This window comes from Cryptotermes secundus, unplaced genomic scaffold (assembly GCF_002891405.2).
Source record: "Cryptotermes secundus unplaced genomic scaffold, Csec_1.0 scaffold938, whole genome shotgun sequence".
Taxonomy (NCBI): Eukaryota; Metazoa; Arthropoda; class Insecta; order Blattodea; family Kalotermitidae; genus Cryptotermes; species Cryptotermes secundus.
The window spans coordinates 350610-375964 of NW_019737398.1; the positions used below are offsets into that span (position 1 = coordinate 350610).

The following is a 25355-nucleotide window of genomic DNA, read 5'->3' on the forward strand; positions in this document are numbered from 1 at the left end:
TCATTACATATTCAGCAATATAGCGCTGTATATTTATATAATTATATAATGTGGCATGTAGACCAGTTGCTAGGCAACGACAGCGAAATAAGCAACTATACAAATGCCGTTGGTAAGTAATGGCTCTGCAAATAACGGCCATTGCTAAGCAATGACTAAATAGCGATCATACAGTCAGCCCAGCAAACACTAGGGCAACAATTGCACTGCAACAGAGAAACTATGTTTTCTACGCTGTACGTGCTAAGATGTTGTAAACAGGAGAAGTCAGTAATCTGTCGGTTGGTGAGTTAGTGAGTTAGAGAGCCTGTGTGGTTAATTGGTTGTGGGCTGTTGCTGTGAGAAGGTGGTAGCTGAGATGGAATTTCGAGGACCCAGAGGAAGGGGAATGTCTGCCGTTGAAGCCGCTACCAAACAACATTGCGATTTGTTAAGTGTGTAGAACAGTGAGAGCATAATCCTTACTTGTAGTTACAAATTGTAAAAGCCGAATAAATCTGATTACCGATCCAAACCCCATCTATAGTACTTTCTCACATGACAGTATATAATCGTACACACCTGAGAATGGTCAACCACAACCAAAACATGTAGTGTTTTAATATAATAAACTGACATATATTCAGTCTAATCGCTTATTATATATAGCAGAATCAACATGTTGTGTGACGGTGTAAAAACTCGTAAAAAAGTAATACGTCAACTTGTGGTGATGTCTTCAGTGCAGCAAATGTAATATTCCATATTAATTTGTGCAATGTGATTTGCCATATTATGCAGTAAATTTGAGTTGTAGTTGTTTCCTGTACTGTGAACAGGATCAGCATGTTGTTCAAGGATGTCATCTGTCCGCTATTGCATGTTTCAGTTTCAGCAGACATACAGTATTCCCTTTTAAAGTCAAAATTAATTAGAATGTGAATTTTACTGGAGTGATTGATAATTAATCCACACACTTCCCTTATTACAAGTGTTGCCTCAGAGATGAGGCCACACAAAAATGTTATAGGAAATATGTGTACATTGTCCCAAAGAGTATTTCACAGACCACAAATCCTGTTTCTAGAATGGATAAAAGTTTATACAATGTGTCTTTCGTTACTGAACAGGTACAATGGCTGAAATCAGCAGCAAACACAGGTTCCAGTCACAAAGACTTGCGTCGCCAAAATCCTGACGGCTGGATGCTGCGCTTGTGTAAGGTAACGTGATATTTAATGTTGTGGGCATGTGACGACTTTATGACAATGCCATTATTCCATATTTAGATATCTCATAAAGAAATCATCCTTAATCATGTCTATCTCAGGTCACTCTTTACAGATGACATGTTGGCCATGTGGGTTTTTGGAAAGAAGTCAGACACACTGTCTTGGAAAATATATGTATATATCAATAACAATGTTTAAATACTTGTCAGTTTTAGCTAGTAGCAGACATATGACACATTTAAAAACGGAGCTACTAACAAAGAAGGACGAGAACCCTCATACTATAACTTACAAGAAACGTTTTTGTTTTCATATCTGTGGCACACACATTTCTTCAAATGACCTGAACAAATTGGTTACATAAGGATAGCTTCTAAAACAGTCTTTCATCAGTTTTCACCAGTTCAGAAGGTATGAAAGTAGTGAAACATCAGAGTTTGGTTGTTGTGTACCATGCTACCACAATCTTCAATGTATCCTAGGTTTGAATCACTAGCAAATGACATGTGATTACCCATACGTCATCCTTATGACACAAATATTGCCACTGTTTCGTTTTCTGTAATATGTTGAACAGTGTTTAGACAATCCTGTTACTACATTTTCCTCCTGTTAAATTACTATACTCAAAACAATAGGTGTAGTATATTACAAAATATATATACAAGATATTATCACAATAAAGAGTGGATATAAACAAATTATAACAATATCAACACTTTTCATCCACTGGCCTAACTAAACATAAATAAAGTTAGAAGTGACCACTGACTAAAGTCAAGCATGTAATAGCATGAATTTTGAAATAATTTTGAACTTTGTTATACAGTAGTTCTAATGCATTTTCTGATTTTGGCCAATTGTAGAGACTAATTCTAAAATATTCTGAACTTTCTCACAGCATACACAAAAATTTTAGTTATCAATGATTTGCTGAATAAGCAGCTGCAGACAGATAAGTGCTTCCCTGCAACTTGGGGGTTGGACAAAAGGCTAACAATTCCTACCTTTAAAAATGTAGCATATTATGATATATCACAACATAGGTTTCAGTGGTGGGATTCTGTAAATACAGCAATGACTTGTCAGATACCATAAAAAGTGAGGGATTTCTTGAGCAGTTGGGTGAAAATGAGTTTGATATAAAGGGCTGTGATTCCTGGAGCTTGAGCTGTGAATGAAAATAAGTTGTTAGAGGCCATAAGTGACCAATGGGGGTGACATTTGGCCACGCTGGTATAAGGATCCATCTCAAGACACAAAGTCCTCTTGATAGTATATTTTCTTTATTTAGAAATGTATAATTTTATGCAGTAAATATGCATCATATGAGATTTGAGGTTCTCAAAGCACTGATTATGAAGTATCCCATCTTCTGGTTGTGACACCAGATAGCCTGATGGAAGTTTACTGATGTTTCAGATGAATGTATTGAACGCATCTTCAGGGTCGAAGGGTAAGTCATGCTAGCAGCAAGTGGAACTTTGTTTCTTGTTTGCTGTTCCACTTACTCTTTGACTAGGAAGATGGGCCACAGTATACTCCTCTGAAGCAACAGTGAACTTCGACCAGACTACATTGAAATCACATCCCAGGATACAGTACACTCCGATATACACCGTATTCCTATTTTCACAAGATTATACAACTTAGGCTGCAACATCAAAGAAACGATCTATCAGTGCTGATACCTGTGCTGGGGCATACTTGATATACTTCTCTGTGTTCTTGGTGAAAGGAACAGTGCTGTACCTGCAAAGCCAAACCACACGATTTTACTAAAAATGGTATGTGATTTCTTTTGTAATAGAATACACTTTTTAATAATTTCCTTAACTGCCATTATGTAAATATTGCACAACTATCAGTGTATGTACAGGTTCGGCAGGGCCCAGCAGGCTTAGTGTTAAGCAGCAAATAACACAATTCTTTTACCGACAAGTTAATTGGGGACTGAGATAGCTCAGTTGATAGAGTGACAGGCTACAGGCTGACTGGCCAGTGTTCGATTCCTTTCCATTTTCTTTTCAAAGGTATTAAAAATCCCACTCACCTCCAATTAGTGCCAAGGTCAAGAAAATGTGGATCTATACATAAACTCACCCATATGCCTTCAGGGCTTAGTGCGTAATTAGTTAAGCACAGGGATGGCTTTACATTTACTTTTACTTAAGTATTACAATCTCCAGAAGCCAAGATAGGACACTTGGTATAGATACTGGCTAGAGGCTGGACAGCTGAGGGGTTGCAGTTAGTGTACCACTACAGGCAAAATTTTTCTTCTCTCCACATCGTCCAGACGAATTCTGAGGGCCACCCAGCCTCCTATTCAACATGTGCAGGGGGCTCTTTCCCCAGGAGTACAATGGCCAGGGCATGACGCTGACCACTCACCTCCATCTAGTGCCAAGGTCAAGAATGGTGGAGCTATACCTCCATTCCCCATCCATCCTGATGGCTTAATGCTTAGTCAAGCAAAGGAACAACTTTACTTTTTCTTAGCCTTTATTGCCAAGTGAAATTCCTGCTGCCAGCACCTTAGCAGTGAAAGATTTAAACTTCTTATTCCCAGACATTAGAGATTAGTAACGCAGGATTTGAGGTTCTCATAGCAGTGGTTATGAATATTTCTGTCTTCTAGGATATGACACTGTGTAGTCCACTGAAAGTCAACCAGTGTTTCAGAGGAACATGTAGTCTCCATCCTCAGGGTCAAAGGTTAACATAAGCTCTGCTTGCTACCTGCTTCATGGTGGTTTCTTACTTGGCTCGTTCTTCGACCCTAAGCTGGATGTACATGTTCCTCCAAAACATCAGTTGACTTTCAATGACTACATGGCATTGTATCCCAGAAAACAGAATTCTTCAGGGACGATATTTCAAAATCTGCATGGTCCATATAACACCAAATAACAGTGCAACTATTAGCTAAGAATTTGAAAATGGAAAGAAATGTCTGTGACCTTAAAAACACCAACTCAGCATGTCTCAGAGTAAGTGCAAAAACATGGAAGAAACCAGTCAAGATTGTCTGTGATGAGGCTTATCATGGTTTTCTTCCGTTTGTCCAGGAAAATACTGGGACAGTACCTCAAAATAAGGAGATTACTTATCTTATGGAATGTACTGCCATATAATGTGATAGATGTTTACTGAGGTTTCAGAGAAATGTGTTGTCTCTATCTTCTATCATAAAGATGGGGAAAGCAGATTCCTCTGAAATTTTGGTACCTACTTCTCACACCATACAGCATCGCATCTCAGTAGACCATTCTCTCAATAGTCACCACTGTGAGATCCTCAAATATCATATTCTTAAGAACATCTGATTAAAAACTTTGGTTGAAGCCATTTATTTTTACTGATTCCCTTCAAATATTCAGCATAAAAAGTTTAAGTTTTTGGTTTTAGTATCTGGTAGTTAGTTAGTTATTAGAGAGGATGGGTTTCCCCATGCACTTAGACCTGTAGTGGTCCATTGTGCTTCCCTCTATGATTTCTACCAGTCTCTATATCCTACCGGTATTGGTGCTTACCATCAGTCCCACCCAGCCAGCGAGACCGGCTCTCTACTGGCTGAGAAGTATCTATAATGCTTCCCCCATCTACCGGAGGTATTAGTGACTGCTGTTGGGCGGGAAACGTCCGTTAATTTGGCTCAGTGACCTCCTTTGGAGGTATGAGATTCTTTTACGTGCCGTAAAGCTACGAAACGGGACCCACGGATTAAAGTCCCTCCCGGAGGACTTGTTCCCTGAATTTTTCCACCCTTAAAAATTCGATGACCTCTGCCGGGTATTTGAACCCACGTACTACGAGTCATGAGGTGGGAACATTACCTCTAGACTATGGAGGCCGCTTTAGTATCTGGCAAGTTTCCCTACGTCTTTTTTTATCCAGAGGGAGGCAACTGAAAGAGACAAAATTTTCTGTCATGCTTCAGAAACTAGGTGTTTTTAGTTCTGCTTACTTTTCATAGAAAGCGTGATACTTTGGAAGTATGTACTCCTTATTGTCTCTCTTCAAACTTTCTCGTAGTTCTACATCTGGAATCGAGTAGCTGCGTTGGACTTTAGCAATTTCTTCCATTTCCTTGTTGAAACCCTGAAAACAAATTCATGTCCACCACATTCTCTCATAATTGCAGCAGCAGCAGTATGTTCAAATGCAATATCAATATTATTAACACATTAGAACGGCCTACATTGTTTAACATAGTTCCATGGCCAGCCATACGTTTTGTGATATGTTGTATTATGCTTTTATGTACACAATTTCTTGGTGTTTTTAAGAATGGCATGGTACTTCAGCTTGGGAGCAAAGGAGCTGCATGCACAATGTCCTCATCTCTCCTCACTCACAGGTCAAAACTGTAGTAAAGAATATAATGAAACCCTGATCCATTTCAGCAAGCCACACTCGTAAAGCAGACTTACAGCAAATCTCTCCTTGATCAGGTGTCTGTCCTTATCCCTTAACTTTCCTGCATGTGCCATAGCTACAGGTGCATCCTCAGTCCCCCAGATATGGCTCAGAACTCGACTCCAACTGCAACACAGAATAAAGATACATCTTCCAACTTCCTTTGAAGGTTACTATTCTGCACCCTTTAATTTCTCACTTAAACTTACACAGTCTGTTACTCGGTTCATTTAACAGCACTTTCTCAACTGCACAGATTTTACATTATGGAATAGAGAATGATGCAGTGGAAGGGACAGACTGAATAAAACCACGAAACCCTGTCATGGTCAAAAATCAATAAGCTGAGATTTGAGTCTGGGACCTTCCTAATATGGAACTGATTACTAATCGCTGACCTTCAACATTCAATAATGTATGGCCCCTTGATATCTTCTGACTTAATAACAGATTTTCATGAAATCTGGTACAAAATCACACCATTGGTATGGTTATCCATCCTTTGTACTTTCTAAATCCTGTATCAAGCTTGGCAGCTGTACAAACCTTTGAGACGAAAGTGACATCAACATCCTTCAAGCACTATTCTCATATCTTGTGATACTGTAGTTTTATTATCTTTATTATTATTATTATTATTATTATTATTATTATTAGAGGGGGTGGGTTTCCCCATGCACTTAGACCAGTTATTGGTCCACTGTGCGCCCCCCTTTAATTTCTACTGTCGCCATACCCTACCGGTAATGGTGTGCTATCAGCCCCGTTCAGCCAACGAGGTCGGCCGTCGGTACCTGATATTTCCCCCATCTACCAGAGGCATTGGAAACTACTTGGGTGGGAAATTGTTACCTAATTTTGCTCAGAGGTCTCCTAGAGACATGAGGATCTTTTATGTGCTGTAAATCTATGACATGTGACACACGGCTTAAAGTCCCTCCCGGAGCACTTTTTCCCTGAATTTTTCCGCCCTTAAAAATTCCACGACCTCCGCCGGGTTTGAACCCACATACCTTGAGTCATGAGGTGGGAACGTTACCCTTAGACCATGGAGGCCGCTGATACTGTAGTTACTCACATAATTTATACATTTTTTTTTTCTGAAATTTACAGTGGCACGTTACAAGGAACACACAGCAACAACTTTATCATATCATGAGAATAGTGATGTGTATAAAAATATTGTTGCCTACATAAGGACTGATTCACGTTACAGTGGAACCCCCACATAATATTCCTTGGTTTTAAGTTCTCCCTCATTTAACATCAAATTTAAATGGCCCAAAGTCAGAATCTCAGTGTTACATACCTCTTTAAGCTTTTCCTCAGATCAGAGTTCAAATTCATAGCTCCAGAAAGAAAGAAATCCATAATAGTTCCTGATTCCAATTATCTCTCCCAGTAAGTTTTATAACAATACACTCATGTCTACAATAAATGAGTATCAAGGCAAGTGACATATGTAAGACTGCAGAGAACACATCCAAAATTATATGCACTCCACACTGCAACATATCGATCTATTATTGTACCCCTTAGACATGTTTGATAGTTTTCCACAGGCCCTAAATTGTTACTCTAAGGAGTATAGGACATGCAGAAGGGTGGAAACATCCCCCACACCTTTGTGAGTAGGCCTTCTTGTTTTCCCTTATCATATCATGGTAGCTCTCCTCACAGTCAGGCTCTGACAGCTGAACCAGGTCTAGCAGTCCTGCACGTTGCAGTGCTTTCAAAACATAGTGGTTGTTGTTGAGGCGGAACACTGCCCGCAGATAGATGTCACTGTATAGGTCGCTCTTACCAACCAGTGTCAGGTTTAACTGTACCAACACCTTCTCTGTAGTAAATAGCAAATTACACAGAAGGATTATGAAATGAGCACAGAAAATTTGAACATAATCAATCTGACAGACAGATTGCACATTGTCTAAAGTGACTATGTGAGATGTGAGGTTCTCACAGCAGTGACTATGAAGACTGTCTTCCAGACTGTCATGCATCCAGTTTGGAAGTACATGCTGCCTCTATCTTCGAGGATAGAAGGTTCTTCTACACATCCCAGAACACAGTAATCCTCAACTAAGTAACCAAGTCCTTCCTGAGAAGCCAATATTTGCTCAGCTAGTCAAGAAATTCCTTACATTTTATGGAATATGAAAATTCATACCATTTAATCAACAGCCCACAACTGTGTCCTATCCTGAGCCAGATGAATCCAGTCCACATCCTCTCATCATATTTATTTAAGAAATAGTATTCTCCCATATCACTGCCTGCGACTTCCATGTACACCTTTACTTTAAGTTTTGTACCAAAACTTTATGCATATCTCTTCTCTCTCATGCATGCTGCATGCTCTGCCCACTTCATCCTACTTGGATGGATTTTCCAAAAAGACATAAAGAAGTAAAGTAAGTGGGCATGGAGTGGATTCTTTAGGCTCTGGATAGGGACCAGTAGTGTACTCTTGTGGATACAGTAAAGAACAACTGGGTTCCATAAAATTCTGGGAATCTCTTGACTAAGTGAACAACTACTATCTTCTCAAGGGTTCTGCTCCATGGAGTTAGTTGGTTAATTTGTTGGTTGGTTAACTAGTTAGTATGACTCACTGATATATATCCCCACTAGAGCCTTGTTCTTGTCCACTTTGCCATGTCCTGGTATCAGAGTTAATGCATTACTGTACACAGGATCCTGAGCGAGCACGCCCCCTATAGTGTCCACATAATCAAGAAGTTGCTCCAAGAATACCAGCACATTGCTTGTCAGTTCATGAACTGTCCCATCTTTTGGTAGCTGTGTGCTTGGATCTGAGCGGACACTCTCAATGAAGTCTTCCAGAGCCTTGGCTCCCTGTTGAAACAATTAATGACAGATATTATTCATACTATGCTATAATATACCAAGTATTAATACCAAAAATTCCAATTATTTTTTAAGTAATCTATTCTTCCATCCTGTATACACTAGTAGGATTAGTAACAATAGTCTTGAATGCCTTTGTAAGCAAATTTTCCATCCTCCCCCCAGAAAAACTCCTGGTGGCACCCATGACAGGAATGTATATCAGATTATGACATGGGGAATCAATGGAAAAATAGGATTTATATTACACAATGTCACAATATGAGCACATCTGGAAGAACACATCCCTTCTGTAACACAAGCATGTGCTGTACATGGTGGGCCATAAAATCCGGCCCTTGCACATGGTAAAGGATCATGCTTCAAATGAAGCTTGTAGATCCAGATCATTTTTGAGTTTCACATAGAGTGCAATAATATATTAATATGGACCAATGTTAAATTCACATGACAACTTGATCAGTATCTGCTGAGTACATACAAGAACACCCATCCAGCTTGCAATCATCTTGCACACTTTACACAAAGAATGCATCATAAAATTACCAAATACTAACAAAAATACAGCTGCTTAAAATTGCACACCACACACAAACTCCACTGAGTGGAGTTCTTGTAGAGAATGTTACAGCTGAGTCAAGAAATTCTTTGACTTTAATGAAACCTAAAGGTTTTGCAAGACTTGAACCTGAACTAAATGAATTCAGATCATATCCTCACACCATGCTTTTCTTTTCTTATGATCCATCTTACTATTATCTTTTCACATGTGCCTAGCTCTACCATTTTGCCTCTTTTGTTCACGTTACCTGTACATGATATTGTAGCATCTCTCACCTCTCTTATCCAGGTCATATGCCTTGGCAAGAATTAATAATAAAATGCTGTCTGAACACTTACTGTGCCATGCAAAGTGTTGAGGATTGAGGCAAACTTTGAGCGAACATTGTAATCACAGCCTTCCACAGTCCGTTCAAATTCAGGACGCATTGTGAGCAGGTGTTTCAATATTGGAAACACTACCAGTACTGCTGCAAAATCATGGCGGTTGATGCAACGTTTGGCTCGAGATGCTATACTCTGTAAGAATATACATTAAATTAATTAAAACACTTCTCAACCTGATGTCACTGAGCATCCATGAATTTTGTTGGATAAATGTAGAGATATAAGCAAGGAATTTGTTTCCTTTTTAGTTCTGACATGAATTTACACACCCACTGGTTTAACAAAATAGGTGTACCTCGCCATCTTGAACCACCATATCCATGGCATCGCGGATAACAATCTCGAACACTTGGTGCTGATGTTGTAGAGGCACAATGCCTACCATGAGCGAGCGTTCACTCTGCATCAGCCGCTGCAAGGCCATCACACATACCAGATAGTTCTCCATCTCTTGCTCATCCACTATGTCTTCTCGTGATTCTAGGGCAATACATTAAATTTGAGCTGCTGTATAGGGCTACAGTAAAACATATATACACTGGATTAATAATATTAACTGTGTATATCATTGGTTTATTTACATAAAGGTAATACAGTCATTATCTCAACCCACAATGTCCTGACTTATGATGCCATTATATTAGTGCCCACTATACTTATGTTCCAAACTTTTGAACTTATAACTCAGAACTCAAAATTCTGACCTGGAACAACTTCTGAAAACTTGAAAGGATTCTGATGATGGTGTATACTGTACTTCTGTATAGTGTACTCATCAATGAAGAGGTTAACAAATAAAAAATGCAAGTTTTTATGAATATTAGTGGCTTCCACTACTTCTGCAAGTTTTGCTCTGGGGATCACTCCCCATCCTTCCTACTCACTGGAATTATCCCCCTGTGATTTCATTTTGTTTTCCAAATTGAAAATAAAACTGAAGGGATGACATTTTGAAACAGTGTCTGACATACAAAGGGAATCACAAGTGGCACTTGACAGCATTGAGGAAATGACTTCCATGGTGCTCTGGAAGTGTGGTAAAAATGATGAGATGGCTCTATATGTTCCCAAGGAAATTATTTTGAAGGAGATGGCAGCCAAAATTGAGTAAGTTAAGCCAGCATTTCTGTTTTGAACCAGTTCGGGAACTTTCAAATAGCACCTCATATATGACAATTTTTCAACACAATCACCTTGCCTATTAATATGTGTGTCCCACCATGAGATAAAATTATCCATAGCCTTGCAGTAGGAGTCTCGGATAAGCCACAACATCCAAAAATTCACTTCAAGTTGAACATCTGAAACTGTCAAAGCACCTGTCAAGAAGGTGCTACTCTAACTTCAATTTGTTTGGGCCATTAAAGCAGCACCTTCCAGGAAAGCAGTGACACAGACATGAACACAAAGCTTGAAGTGCGCCATTAGCTGTCAGAGTACTGGAAGGGGATGATAATCTCATTTAAGAGCAGAAAAATATGCCTTAATAGATATGACAGTTATGTTCAAAAACAGTACAAATATGTGCCCTGAATGCTGTGTACTGTCATAATGGTATGAACAGAAGTATTGTCACAAAAACTGTGTTACCTTGCTTTTCTGACATTTCACACAGATAAATGATCAACTGGAAAGGATTTGGAAAGAAGGTGTTGTGTCTTAATTGAGTACTGTACTGGCATTTGATTGGAGGAACTGAGAAAAATCAGGAATCTGGCTGAGATTCAAACCAAGCCCATCCTGACAACAAGTCTAGATTCTTTCCTCTATGCCATCCTGTTTCACGTAACTTGATATTCTTCCAGTGTTATCTGTGGTCGATGCCATGACCAAGATAAAGAGGAGGGAGACATGTGTATTACCAAAACCCACCAAACTTCACATGCAATGGCAGATTACCATCAGATAGAAATAGATAAATAATAAATCAATCTACAAATTACTTCTAGAAGACAGGCCAAAATGACGACATGAAGAGTTCTATCTTCTGGGATATAATACCATATAGTCTGCTGAAAGTCAACTGATGTTTCCGGAGAATATTTTATCTCCAGCTTCAGATTTGAAAAGTAAGCTTCACAGGAAGCCAGCAGACTGCTTGCTCCATGCCAGCTTGCTGCTTGGCTTACTCTTCAACCCTGAAGATGGAGGTAACATGCTTCTCCAAGATGTCAGTTGGCATTCAACAGACTACACATCATTGCATCCCAGAAGATAGAACTCTTCACAACCACCACTGTGTGAACCTCAAATGCTATATTTTCCCTGTAGTTTTGTATGGGTGTGGAACTTGGTCTGTCACATTAAGGGAAGAACATAAACTGAGGGTGTCTGAGAATAGAGTATTAAGGAGAATATTTGGATCTAAGAACAATGAAAAATAGGAGACTGGAGCAAACTGCATAATGAGAAGCTTCATAACTTGTACTCTTCTCCAAGTGTGATGAGGATATGATTGAGCAGCGCTAAGTTGCAGGCATGGGTATGGAGATGAGAAGCACCTACAAAGTTTTGGCAGGAAAACCTGAAGGAAAGAGAACTGGAGAGAGTGGACTGGATTAATTTGGCTCAGGACAGAGACCAGTGGTGGCACCTTCTGAACATGGTAATGAACCTTCATGTAACATAAAGTGCTTGCAATTTCTATAATAGCTGAGGAACTATTAGCTTCTCAAAAAGGGCTCAGTTCCTTTGAGATAGTAAACCTTACAAAAGGATGTGACATGGCAACACACTGATCACTTTCACTAAACAGCTACCAAGCTACAAAACAGGAAGGACAACAACAGAACAACTGTTATGTTGCCTCATGACCACACCAGAGACAAAAAAACAAAGGAAACTGGAGAGAAAAAAAGTTTTATATTTAACGACCATGTATTTATCTTCCGTCAATATCGCAACACTTGTTTATTCACTACTACGGAAGATAAATACATGGACATTAAATTAAACAACTGCAACAGGATGCTGAAATACAGAATTATTTTATATATTTGATAAAATTGACAGCTTCATCATTCTGACCTCACCTAAATGTAATGCAGAACGTCGAGTTCCAAGACTGAAACCTGTAGAATGTTCCAGAGTTTGCGTAGCAATCTGTAGCATCTTGTTAGCTTTTTTCTCGAACCTACACACATTACAACATTCTTATCATTCAGCAAAGAAAAATAGTTGTTCCAAGTGCAATAGAAAGAGGATATCAGTTTTACAAATCTTTTATTCATATTTTCTAATTGCTGTATTGCTAACAGTATTTATATTTACTAGGCAAGTGATACTGACTTCTTCAGCTTGAGACAAGATGGTGAGAATTTGAAAAAAGATCAAGTGAAACAGTATAGACAATTGCCATATATTCTCATTCTTCTGACGTCTGACAAGCTATACTTAAAGCTTCTCTGCATCTGAGTGACATAGTCCATGAATCCATTTATCATAATCACTAGTACTTACATTTATTTACAGTAAATATCTTTCAATAATTAAGTCAAGGTAACTGGGACAAGGTAATACTGAATGTGTTCAAGCAGTTTTAATCAACAGATATGCAAAATTAGACATAAGATTTGACACCTGCAGAATATTGTTCATAATTTGTGCAAACAAGATTGAAACATGTATATATCAGAGAATGAGGATACACACTCACATCTGCAGTCTTTTAGATGCTCTTCGGCCTGGAGTTTGAAATTTTGGTCTCTGAAACATAATTATTATCACTTTTTATGTTTAGAAAGCAGAACATATTACTGTATCTATGTTAGTATATTTAATATAATGGGTATGATGTACTACTAGCCAGTCACGGTAGCTGAGCGGTCTAAGGCATGCACTGTCTTCGCTTGCTCGGAAGCCGGGATCGTGGATTCGAATCCCACTCAGGGCATGGATGTTCAGTTTGTGTGTGCGCGTTTTTCTGTGTTTGTCTACACGTAGAGGCCTTGTGACGAGCTGATCACTCGCCCAAGGAGTCCTACCGTATGTGTAAGATCTAGAAAAACTGAAGTGAATGGAGTTCATGGAGGTAGGCCTAGGCCCACTGGGGCTGTAGTGCCAAGGAAAAAAAATGATGTACTACTACTAAGAACAAAATATTTTTTTAAGGTTCTATCCAATCATTCACTAATGGGAAATAAAAAACAAACAAATCCACAGCCAGACCCTCACCCAAATATGAAATAAACAGGCTAGGTGTAAGGGATATTTCAGTAAGAAATGTTCCTCCATGGCAAGGGTAAAATTACCCTGAGCTCTAATTAAGTAAGCCCCATGCCATGGAGACATATGGGGGACTGGAATATAGCTCCACTATCCTTAACCTCGGCACTAGGTAGCAGTGAGTAGCCAGCTCCATGCCCCCTGCTGCTTTACCCTTGGGAAAACAGCCACAGGATGATGAGTAGGCCACAGAACTGGTCTGGACATCAAAGAGAAAAGAAAAACTTCTTTGTTCCTGCTGGCAATCAATCCCCGAATATGTTCCTCCCTGTGAAAACAATAAAACTCACCACCATTGGGGAATTTGCCACTGGCACACTCTGTATACTTCCACCACTAGATGATCTCTGCTGTTCCTTCAGTTGTTGTAAAGATTTAAGTAAGATAGTAGCACGCACACGTGCATACACATTCATGTATTCATCTCGGTTGTGCATGATGAGCCAATCCGCAATGCAGATCAGCTCACTAGAAACAGCTTCTGGGAAATGGTTCAGAGAGGCAGCAGTTTCTTCTACACAAGTCAGTAAAACCAGAATCACATAAAACATAATTAGAAGTCTTCAGACAGACAAATAAAGAATATTTTAATCTCACATTAACATATAACACTGAAATATGGATCCTCAATTAAGAGTATCTTGGCATATAAGAATACAATACTTTTGACAGAACAACATTATCCTGTGATAATGAATCATGGACAGTAACAAAAATTGATGAGAGAAGACTGATATCAATAGAAATGTGTTTGAACAGGAGGACCAAGAGATACACCTTAAGGTAGTGTCCCAGAATAACCCTGGAGGAACTGAATAAAGCCATAAAAAACAATTACAATACAGCAGAAATATTTAAGTACTTCAGAAGTCAAACCGTATGATACTGAAGATGTTTAAACTAGAGAACTGCATTAATACAATATTATGTTTCTGGACATTATCCATCATCCTGGTTTTAACACAACACCCTATTGACTGGACCCAACTTAATAGGTTTTATCTAAAGATGGAAACAGAATGCAGTCTCCAAAACATGTTTTAAATGAAAACAGGAGAATGGAAAATGTCCAAAAACATTATATTTGTAGAGAACACCAGTCTATAATTCCAATACAAAAATTATTTTTATTCCAAGGAATTTTCAAATACCATAAAAACACAACATTTCCCTCAATGTTTATTTTAGAATATATTCTGAACTTTGAATATGACTCGGAATTTTACTTTTATAAGTGTCCTTCAGCAAAAGTTATTTTGCTCTAATATAAGAAAAAATCACGGCAAAAGTTAAAAAAATAAAAATCCAACTATATGTACTTCTACACTGTTAACATTCTAACTCTATTTTCTCCAAATCTTTTACATAAATAAATTTCTTTTTTATTTTAGAACACTATATTCAATACTTAATTAAGATTAAAAGTTGGCTCTTTCAGTTAATGACTGAAAAAACGCCTACTTTAATAATAATACTACCAAATTTTCATTTGTTTGTATGGCATCCTGTTGAGTTGTGTAAGCAGTTCAATAGCAAACAGTGACACATTATATTACGTATTTATAAAACACGTGATGATGGTCAAAATGACTGAAACATGTAGCATAGTAACTTTTCAATAAAAATCAATTATTGAAAATAAAAAGTGGTGATTTATGGATATACCACATACTAATACTACCAAAGTTTTCAAACTCTTCCTCAATCCATCCATTCATCTGTTATTAATCTGAAATGACTACATGGGTCTCAGTCACCAATGCCATCTTTACTAGCAGCTTCCCTTGCACGCATGCACACACACAGACACACACACCACCATCTCACAAGCTTGATGGGGTTGTGAGCACATTTACCTTCAACAAGCTCAAGTAGCATGATCGGAGAAACAGGTTTGCTGTGTCGGAACAGCAAGTCCTTAAATTCTCGATTCAGAGCATCACCACCAGAATTAAACAGAGTTGACTGAAAATATTAAATTTTGAAATATAAATAACAAGGTACACGCTAAAGAAAGAACACAGACTGACAGTGTTAAGAGTATAAGGGATGAGGAGAATATCTGCACCTAAGAAAATCGTTGTAAGAGAAGTGTGATAAACATGGGCATAAAACTATACAATAATCTTCCTATGGAGTTAAAGAATGTATCTGATTTTAAAGTGTTTAGGAGGAAATTGAAGTGTTATTTGTTGCATAATGCCTTCTACTCTCTTCAGGAGTTTTTTTTATATGTAAGATGTTGAATTAAATGACTGTAATTGTCTGTTAATGCATGTGCTGGTGGTTTTTTATATAATATATTTAAGTATTTATGTATTCTTTGATTATGTTAGGTGTGATTGTTATTAAATCTATATATTCCCTTTGACTTTATCCGATTGTATATTTTACAGTTATGAATGTAAATAAAATTATGAATTATGAATTATGAGGAAGTGACAGGAGACATACAATTTTATAATGAAGAGGTTCAACATTTTTACTCTAATAAAATTAGAGTGAATGATCAACTGGTTTGCAATTTCCTTTTTTGTATCACCCCAGCTGAAGGTACTTTTCAAAATGTTTCCAATTTAATTACTTTCCTGTAGAAGCTCTAAGGGCAAACATTTTAATGTGCATTTACTGTCAGAAGAATTCTTCACAGAATAAACCCATCTTATCCATTATTGCTGTTCTGCATTAAAGCCTGACCACAGCTTGAAACTGAACACCCATGTCAGCCAATAGCTTCAGTCAAGCAGGATGATATGGGTGGAGCATTGGGAGCACATGAAGCGATACCCTGCCTCCACACGGGATACTCGCTCATCTGTCAAAGTCAAGTCAGTTATGTTACAACCCATGGTCAGTCAGCCAGTCTGTCTTGGAATAGAGCACCCACCTGGGGCTTAAGACCAAATCTTTATTTCTGTCAGACAGTTGCAGGTGTGTTGATGTGGGGTGCTCTCCCTGACAAGAGGATGCGTCTGTCATTGGCCAGAGTCACAGTCAGCATAATAAGTCTGTTGTCAGTATGTACAATTTACATTTTACATGTTATTAAATATATGTATATCGCGGTACCGTAGTTGGTTGAGGCACTATGCTATGAGCTGGAAGGTCATGGGTTCAAATCCCGATGAGGTCACTGGATTTCTTTCAATTGCCCTAATGCTTCCAGCTGCACTATGGCCCTGGGGTTGACTCAGCCTCTAACAAAAATGAGTACCGGGAATTAATTAAAATAATTTTCCTGGGGAGTAAAGCATGACCAAGACACAAGGCTGACAACCTTACCGCCATCTTTGAGCCGATTGTCTAGATAATATGGGACCGTCAAAGTCTCACAACCCTATGGGCCTTCATGGCCTTTACTTTACTTTTATGTATAGACAACGTATACAAGAGCTCTGTCAGTCAATTCAGTACAGCAGATTATGCCCTATCATTAGTAGCTCCTGCTACAACAGCAGGCTAGTCACTTGAATGTTTGTATGCTTGACCACTGCAAAGTTTAAGAACCGGTAACCAGTTACATAGCCTCAACATGGACCACATAGAAAACATCATTCCCAACAGTCTCTTCTATTGGTGTGTTATCAAGCAATGGCTGTCTTTATCAGTCATCCTGTCACATAATTAATAATCTATATACACCAACTAGGAAAAAGGCATGTCAGGTTTACCACATTCTCCAGCTCAACACTTTGTGGATTGTTTTTCTCAAAGTACTCCTGTGCAAGTTGCAGTTTATTCATTGCCTCCAGGAAAACATCCAATCCTGAGCCACCATTTGCAATTGGTCCAGGACCTGCCCGAACAACAGGCTCCACTTCCTGACTCACCCCATAAAATGCTATGACGTGATCTAATGCCATCAATGTGCGTTCAATGTCTTAAAAAACGTGAAGGATATAAACATAATGAATTCAGTATGTTTTTCAAGCTGCAAGCTGTCTCTCAGTGTAACTTCTTGCACCTAACAGCTAAGCAGCATACTTCCATTTCAACAAAAACATTCAAGATAGTGACACACTGAACCAAATGAAACCTTTATTAGCAAACCAACAAAACCATAAGTAACATCGGATATACAGTGACAGAATATATACAAATATGTACCTTAAAACAAAATTGTAATATAACCAATCACATGTTACAGATAATGTAAAATTAGTCCAAGGGAATTACATGAGAAAAGCAGAACATTACAGCAGAGCAGCAGATTTATTCATCCCAACAACTTGTTCACAGATGATGGCTAACTATGGTGAAACATAGTGACATACAATAAGGAGAAGACAGGTAAATATTAATCAAAGTAGCATGCAGATGGCAAAAAGTGGAACACATAGCAAGGATCTACAGACTTGGCTTGAATCTCAATCCAAACTTTAAACAAGTATCTTGTATCACTTACTATCCAGCCATCATCTGCGCAGCATAACTCTATGATGGCTTATTACATTTTGATGCAATGTAGTACTTAATTTAACCCTTTAAATCAGAGTGGTAAATATGTGTACCACCTGCTTTAATATTTTAAAACTCTACTAATCCCACAGTGTACTTATGTTATTCATACAGTTCCTAAAATAAACAGCTTTAACTGGTCTTTGTAACGAAAACACAGTGTTTTTCTGTGAGATAGGAACATAATTTTTAAATATTAATTAAATGAATGTCATGCTTCAAGGGATTAAAGAGCTATCTTATCTTTGGCTATTTAGTAATGCTGTTTCAAGCCTGGAGCTTATATAGCACTGTACTGCAATATGACAATTATTAATGGTAGCAAAAGCAGTTATGGTCTATTTCAGAGACTATTCCAGCACTCACCTGGACAGACAGGGAAAACCCACAGAACATCCCTGTCAAGATAACTAGCAGCCTAGCTGAGATTCAAATCACTTATCTTCCAAATACAAGTCTAGAAAATTATTACTTCACCAACCTGCATAGTAGGACAAGTTCTAAAAATAAGAAACAAAATAAAAGGATTCTCTGGTGTTTAAAAATTTTAAGACTAATGTTATAATAAAATATCAATACACCTGATGATAAGCAAATTACATAAGATCCCTACACTACATCACACCTCTTCAGTGGTGAATGACTTAAATATAGAGCAGGAAACAATCAAATGTAATTTGATCTGACTCAAAGGATACTTTCTTGTCGCCGTTGTAAGTTTCCTGTCTCATTATACACAGGCAGAATTGTTTCCTCCAAACGAGCTAAACGATGTTCAAATGATGACAAAATCCCAACCATTCCCTTTGTAAGCTGACTACTGCGATTCACCTTTTCTTTCAGTAGGTTTAGGTTATTCTGTTCCTGAAACACAGACAAAATTATGTAAACATCAAAACATAAAATGTAATATCCTATCACTGACTGTCAGTATTCGGATGTAACATGAAGTAGGAGAATATTTTTTTTTGATATTCATATTCATTTTTACACCTTATATTTATATTTAATCTGTCCAAAATTAAATGAATATGTGGAACAACCTTTATACTGTGAACTTAGTTTATGAAGAATACTATCTTTGGGGCGTGACGCCGTTTAGTCCGTTTAAAGTCAACCAGCGTTTTGGTGAAACATGTCGATTCAATTTCAGTGTCGAAGAATAAGCCGAGCAAAATAACAATATGAAAGCAGGTGGCAAGCAGAAGAGATGTTTCTCGGAAACGTCGGTTGACTTACAACGAACTACACGGCGTTATATCCTAGAAGATAGTAGTACTCTTCATAACCATCATGAGTACCTCAGTCCAACTTAGGTTATGTTTGGCAGGGATACAAAACGCTTTAAAATTCTATAAAATAAAATTGGCATACCTTTGCTAATTTATTTTCTATTTCATTCTTCCTCTCACTTGGATCGTGCATGATTCCAGTTACAAGGAATATCAGAAGACAAACAATGATCAACAATTCACCATCTCGAAAGCGACATTTTATTGATAACAGTTCCACCAACATTCGAGTATGAAAGTTACTAGTCACACATTGCAGAAATGAACCCTAGTGATGGATTATGTAACACTCCTGCTCTCTTGCATCGTCGGTTATTTAACGACACTTTTAGTAATATACATACTGAATTTGCATGTTTTCATTTAATTTCTTATTTATATCACAATGCATGCTGAACAGTGCAGGTGCCCATGATATAAACCGTGACGCGTGGTCAGGCGATTTTATTTAATACATACTTGTTTATTTATCCCACTCTTTCCGTAATGGAATTGTTCCCGTATAATGTCATGCAAAATCAATCAGCAGATTCATGGAAGCACCCCATATAATTTAATGAATTCTGAATCCACTTTAACTAAAGCATAAACTAAATTTAAGGACACTTCACTGTAAGCTTAGTTTGATTCGTAAATGTCATTATTTGGCATTATTTATTTACTTGTGTTTTGTTTAACGACCTCGTCGGCACTGCGGACTTTGTAACATTGAATGATGTGATGATTTGTAAGTAATGAGTTAGAATGTAGAATGTCGTGGCCTAATAGGAGGTACTATCCCGTCATTTGCCTGGAGAGACTGCGAAAAACCACGAAGAAACCTCAGTCCTGGAAGCCGGTCTTCCTGTACACGAAGCAGAGGTGCTACCCGCTCCATCACAACGTTAGGTTTGACATTTATTTTCTTCGTGAATACTTCATGAAACGGAAGTACTCTGTGGAGTTTTCATTTGAATGAGTTTTATGTTTGTCTTAAATCTCGCTGATGCTTTATGCTCTGTTTTCTTTTAATATCCTTTCTTGTATATGAGACAAACTCCGTCTTAAGTGCAACAATTTAATTGTAGCTCTTTCTTCTTCCCTTCCTCCACACTACATGTTTCGGCCCTAAATGGCCATCATCAGGTGTGTATTCTTACGTAGCTGCTACACTGCCCGTAGTTTAAAATTTAAAATCACCAGTCTTTCCAATTGTATATATGTATAAAATCTTTGTTAACCTACACGCGTCAATTTGATTTATAAAATTGGCACTTTTTTTTAAAAAAACTTCAATTCAAATTAAATGTCTAAAAATTTTCTGTTCTTTTGTTTTTCCAAATTTTTAAAAAATTAAAATTTCTCGGGGTACACGCCCTATGTCTATAGTGCTGCAGCGGCCACTTCTTGTTTTATCGCTGTTCAGGTATTGTTCTGTGTAGGCTCTCTCTGTGTGTGTCGCTGCTTATCTTTAATACGTGTGCTTAAATATAATATCCTATCTTGTGTTGGAGCTGGTTTTGGATTGGGCCCAGTTGAGTAAGTTCCGCCTGAAGACAAAGACAGGACCCAGCGTTCAAAACGTTGTGTGTTTTAAATAAAAACAGGACGATGGACAATGTCCAGAAACACAATAATTGTATAAATATGCTATCGTCACCAACTTTAGACCTTAATCCTCATTGATTTAATTATCCTAATTATATTTGGTGAGGAGTACGAAGTTCTGTCTACTTGTATACAAAGCTGGGTAATCAGCTGAAAGTCAGCCACCGCTGTCAGAACATCAAATCCTACATTGTGCATAACAGCTCCTCATATTATAACTTTCTCCATACACCTGTCACATCATCTCTTAGGTACAAAACATTCTCGTCAGCACCCTGTTCTCAAACATCTTCAGTCTCTGTAAGATTTGAGGCTTTCACGGCGGTGACTATGAAGAAAGNGTATCCATAAAACAGCAACAGGTGAAAGTATAATTTTATGTAATATTGCATGGACTTTCTTTTCCGTTATGAAAATATAACTGAAAATGCATTCTCCTTCTATCGGTCTGTAATTAAAGACAATTTGTAATTTTTCATCGCTATAAATTATAGGCCCAAATTACTATAGAAATACACAATAAAGTAATCCAATAGTTATTGAAACTAGACTAACACACGAAGTGCCCTATGGCTTTCGGTGCGCACACCTGCCAATCCAGGGGTGGACAATCTATGCTTAACATGACGAAATTTCATGACTCGCGAATCAACTGGCACGGGTTCCAAAAGACACATGAACGAATTACACATTGATATCCATGGGTTTCTAGACGTCTCTCATCGCTGTCTTACGTGGCTTGATTATTGAAAACTTGCTCACCCCTGTGCTCGCCATCGCGTTATTGTTGCAGGTGGAGCAACTTCTGAAGCTCTGGCTTGTCCAGCGACACCTGTCTGCCAAGCCGCCCAGCATTATGTAACTGAACAAGATGAGATACAGAATATATTCCAAGCTAGTTTCGTTCAAATCACACAAGTGCATTTTCCTTAAGATAAATTTGCATGTCGCTTCCATCTTGCTTTTGGTCTGCTGGGATAGCTCAGTCAGTATAGCGATGAGCCTACGTGATGGAGGACCGGGGTTCGATTCTCGGCAAGGGTAGAAATTTTTCTCTTGTTCACATTGTTCAGACCGGCTCTGGGGACTACCCTGCCCTCTCTCCAATAGGTGCCGGCGGCTGTATCCACGGGAGTAAAGCTGCAGAAGCGTGAAGCTGACCACTCACCTCCATCTACTGCCGAGGTAAGAAAGGTGGAGCTACATCTCCATTCCCCCATGCGTTATCATAGCGCAGTATTTAGTTATACAATTAAGTACAGGGATAACTTTAACGTTTAAAATTTAGTTTATCTTGTTTGGGTGATTATAAGTATATACTATCAACCAGGTTAGTATATAAAACGAATGTACGAGCATTTGTTAGGGGCTGCTCGAAACAGCACGTATAAATTCTGACAACCTGCTCTCGTTTTGTAGTACTTTACAAGAATCATAAATGTTCTATTGCAGGCTGAGATTTATTTATTAAAGTTAGCACATAAAATGTTTGTATTTATTGTTGAGTTATTAAATTAAATTCGGGCAGGCTCGCTACCATTCATTTCAGAATCTATTGTCCTCCTGTCCAGGTAGGGACGTAACAATTAACAAAACTACAAATTTGTTTTTTTTTTTTTTTTTTTTTTTTTGTTATTTGNTGGTAACAGTTTGAAACTTGGCCTCCCACACAAGGAACGAGCGTAGTCCGGCGGTGACGAATTCTGTCTTCAGAAAAATAATGTCCCGTAGTCCGTTGGAAGTCAACCATCTTTTCAGAAGAACCTTCAGGGTTGAAGATTAAGCCAAGCAAGGAACCAGCAGGAACAAAGACTGCACGTTATATCCCAGAAGACAACTCTTCATAACTACGCTCTGAGAATCCCAAATCCTCCATAGGTTGAGGAGGTGTCTGAGAACAGAGTGGTAATAGGAACAATTGGTCCTAAGAAAGGGGGCGTAATAGGAGGCGGGGAAGGACTACACAGTAAGAAGCTTCGTAATTTGCGCTCTTCGTCAAATATTATTAAAATGATAAAATGACGGTGAATGAGAAATGCAGGGCATAGCATCCATGAGAGAGAAAATGAATGCATGCGATGTTAGTTGGAATTGTGAAGAAAAGAGAAGAAGAATACATGAAAATAATATTAAAATGAAAAGTATTGGCTTGTGAGTTGTAACGCCATGTAGTTAGGACAGAACCCGACGTTTCGAAGGAACATATTACCTCCATCTTCAGGGCCTAAGAATATACCATGCGAGAAACAAGGATAATATTGAGGCAATATGTCGGGATCTGTCCCAACTACACGGCGGTACAACCAACAATATCGTACTCATAACAATCGCTGCGGTAATAACTCCAGATCCAGCACTATTAAAATGGATCTTAAAGAAATAGGATGGGATTGGATTGGATTACCTGGCTAAGGATAGGGTAAAGTGACGGGCTCTTGTGAACACGGTAATAAGCTTTCGCATTCGATAATATGCGTGGAATATCTTAAGTGGCCGAGCAACTGTTCGCTTGTGAAGGACTCTTCCACCCAGTTAGTTATTACCTGGCGACAGTACGGGCGTCCCAGGGGGGCCCTGGGGCGAAACTATTTTGGGAAGGGATGCATTTTACAAACTGTTTTTATTATAAAAATACAAATAACTTCTGCTTCTCTGTTCATATCACTATTAACTGACAATAATATACGAGAAAAATACTATGCAACGCTGTAATTTTTTTTATTACATCAGCGCAGTTTTCGTCAGTGTATATTTTTTATTAGTTGTGACAAATTTTTGAGAATGTCGCTCATTTCCTATGGGAAAAATGTAGCGGAAATTTTCATCGCCCGGGACGGCATAGGCTTCCATTGCATCTGCAGTACATAGATAACTGTCTAGACCATTAAGTGTCCACACTTTCTTTCCCCTAGTTCTATTCAATGCTGTGCTAACTAAAAAAACGTATATTTGAAAAACCGGTCCGTTGAGGGCGGGAGCTATCATATTCGATATATGGAACCAACACACTGCATTGTTTTATTTATATTATATGGATGTTTCGGCAAATAAGCTTAGTTCAGATGTGAGGAAAGAGCTCTGATCTCTACTCACGTCCTTCCTTTGGCTTTGTTCTGTAGCTCAGTCTCATAGCTATCGCTTGCTTCATCCTATTTATTTGCATTTTCTTTGTATGTTACTCTGCGCCACTCATACCCACTATGCTAATGCAGCAGCCTGTCACTGCGACGTGCCTTGCAGGTATAACCAACCACATGATGCAAAATTTAGAATTGGTGACCTGGGCATGCAGTCCCCAGTTTTATGGAGTCCGAAAGTTTATTGACGTGTTCACAACAGCCGACAATGGGCATACTGTGATCCAGTTGAATTCAAAACACGACCTGCTCATCATACTTGTCTCAGGTCTTGGCCTCTAACCTACGCATAGTTCTCCCAAATTATTTTTTCTCTCAAGATCTTCGGATCGCAATTTGCATTTATTTCTCATCTCTCTCGCTCGTGGTACACGTTCTGTCCATATATCTTTCTTCACATAATCACCCTGCCAATATCTGGGGGGAGTACAAATTAAGAAGTTCCTTATGTAATTATCTACATTTCATTTTTTCACTTGTTTATAGCCAAATTATTCTAATCAGGACTCCGTTCCCAATTAGCAGTATTCATAACCGCATAAAACAAAAAAAATGAATAGGGCATGAAAGATACATAATTATTAACTGAGTTGTAGCAAGAATTTTCCTGATTTAATCCACGGTGTTCTGAGTTCACACAACCCACGATTATGACCGACAACTAATTTGTTCTTGTTGGGTCCACAAATGTAAGAGCAGATCTATTTATGCAAGTCAGGAATACCTATCGTCCGCATGCAAACTGTAAGAAACTACTAAACATCCCCTCATAATAAGTTTAGAGTGACATCGTGATGCAGTCTATTATATAAAGCTGAATAAATGTAGTTGTTGATAGAAATTGGGTGTTGAAATGGAAGTAAATACAGAACATTGCATCACTAGTATGCAATGCAGCTGGCTATAGTTTTCCTATATGCGTCGGAATTATTTATTTCTAGTTCTGTGTGTTGTGATACAAAACATGATTTACTCAGGCTCAAACTCGATGTTCGCGTACTTTGCTCATGCATGTAGTTATGTGATACTTTTACCCTGTTAATGTCAATATTTGCTGCGAAATTTTATGTTCATTTTTACTTCCCTCAAAATCATTTTATTTAACAGTCCTAGCGCTCAGTGTTTTCATTATTTTATTTTATAACAAATGTCATTGGAACTTTCGTGTCAATGATCTGGTCCGTGTATAGTGATCTGTAGGATCT

The 25355-nt window shown here is 38.2% G+C and overlaps 2 protein-coding genes across 2 annotated transcripts in view; one reads left to right on the top strand and one right to left on the bottom strand.

Annotated features, from left to right (window-relative positions):
• Nucleotides 1–18824, top strand: part of LOC111870377 — a 206653-nt gene extending 187829 nt beyond the window's left edge. Inside the window, exons 7-8 of the transcript XR_004513653.1 lie at nucleotides 1110–1202; nucleotides 17824–18824. The gene's annotated coding sequence lies outside the window, so the exon portion shown is untranslated. The remainder of the gene's footprint in view (nucleotides 1–1109; nucleotides 1203–17823) is intronic.
• On the bottom strand, nucleotides 1322–19658 carry LOC111870376 (exocyst complex component 7). The gene is made up of 14 exons (XM_023862610.2): nucleotides 19509–19658; nucleotides 18833–18998; nucleotides 17348–17556; nucleotides 15533–15641; nucleotides 13967–14190; nucleotides 13108–13157; nucleotides 12485–12585; nucleotides 9748–9932; nucleotides 9405–9584; nucleotides 8249–8492; nucleotides 7257–7473; nucleotides 5648–5759; nucleotides 5182–5315; nucleotides 1322–2963 (listed from the first exon to the last, which is right to left on the bottom strand). Exons 1-14 carry the CDS (start codon nucleotides 19650–19652, stop codon nucleotides 2861–2863), a joined length of 2178 nt encoding a protein of 725 aa, XP_023718378.2. The 5' UTR covers nucleotides 19653–19658; the 3' UTR covers nucleotides 1322–2860.
• Nucleotides 19659–25355: the final 5697 nt, after the last annotated feature.

Coding starts and splice junctions, on each gene's coding strand:
- LOC111870376 (XM_023862610.2), bottom strand. CDS start 19,652: ATGTTGGTGGAACTGTTATCAATAAAATGTCGCTTTCGAGATGGTGAA. Junction 9,585..9,747: donor TGGTGGTTCAAGATGGCGAG/GTACACCTATTT, acceptor ATATTCTTACAG/AGTATAGCATCTCGAGCCAA. Junction 5,760..7,256: donor AAGAAGGCCTACTCACAAAG/GTGTGGGGGATG, acceptor TCTGTGTTGCAG/TTGGAGTCGAGTTCTGAGCC.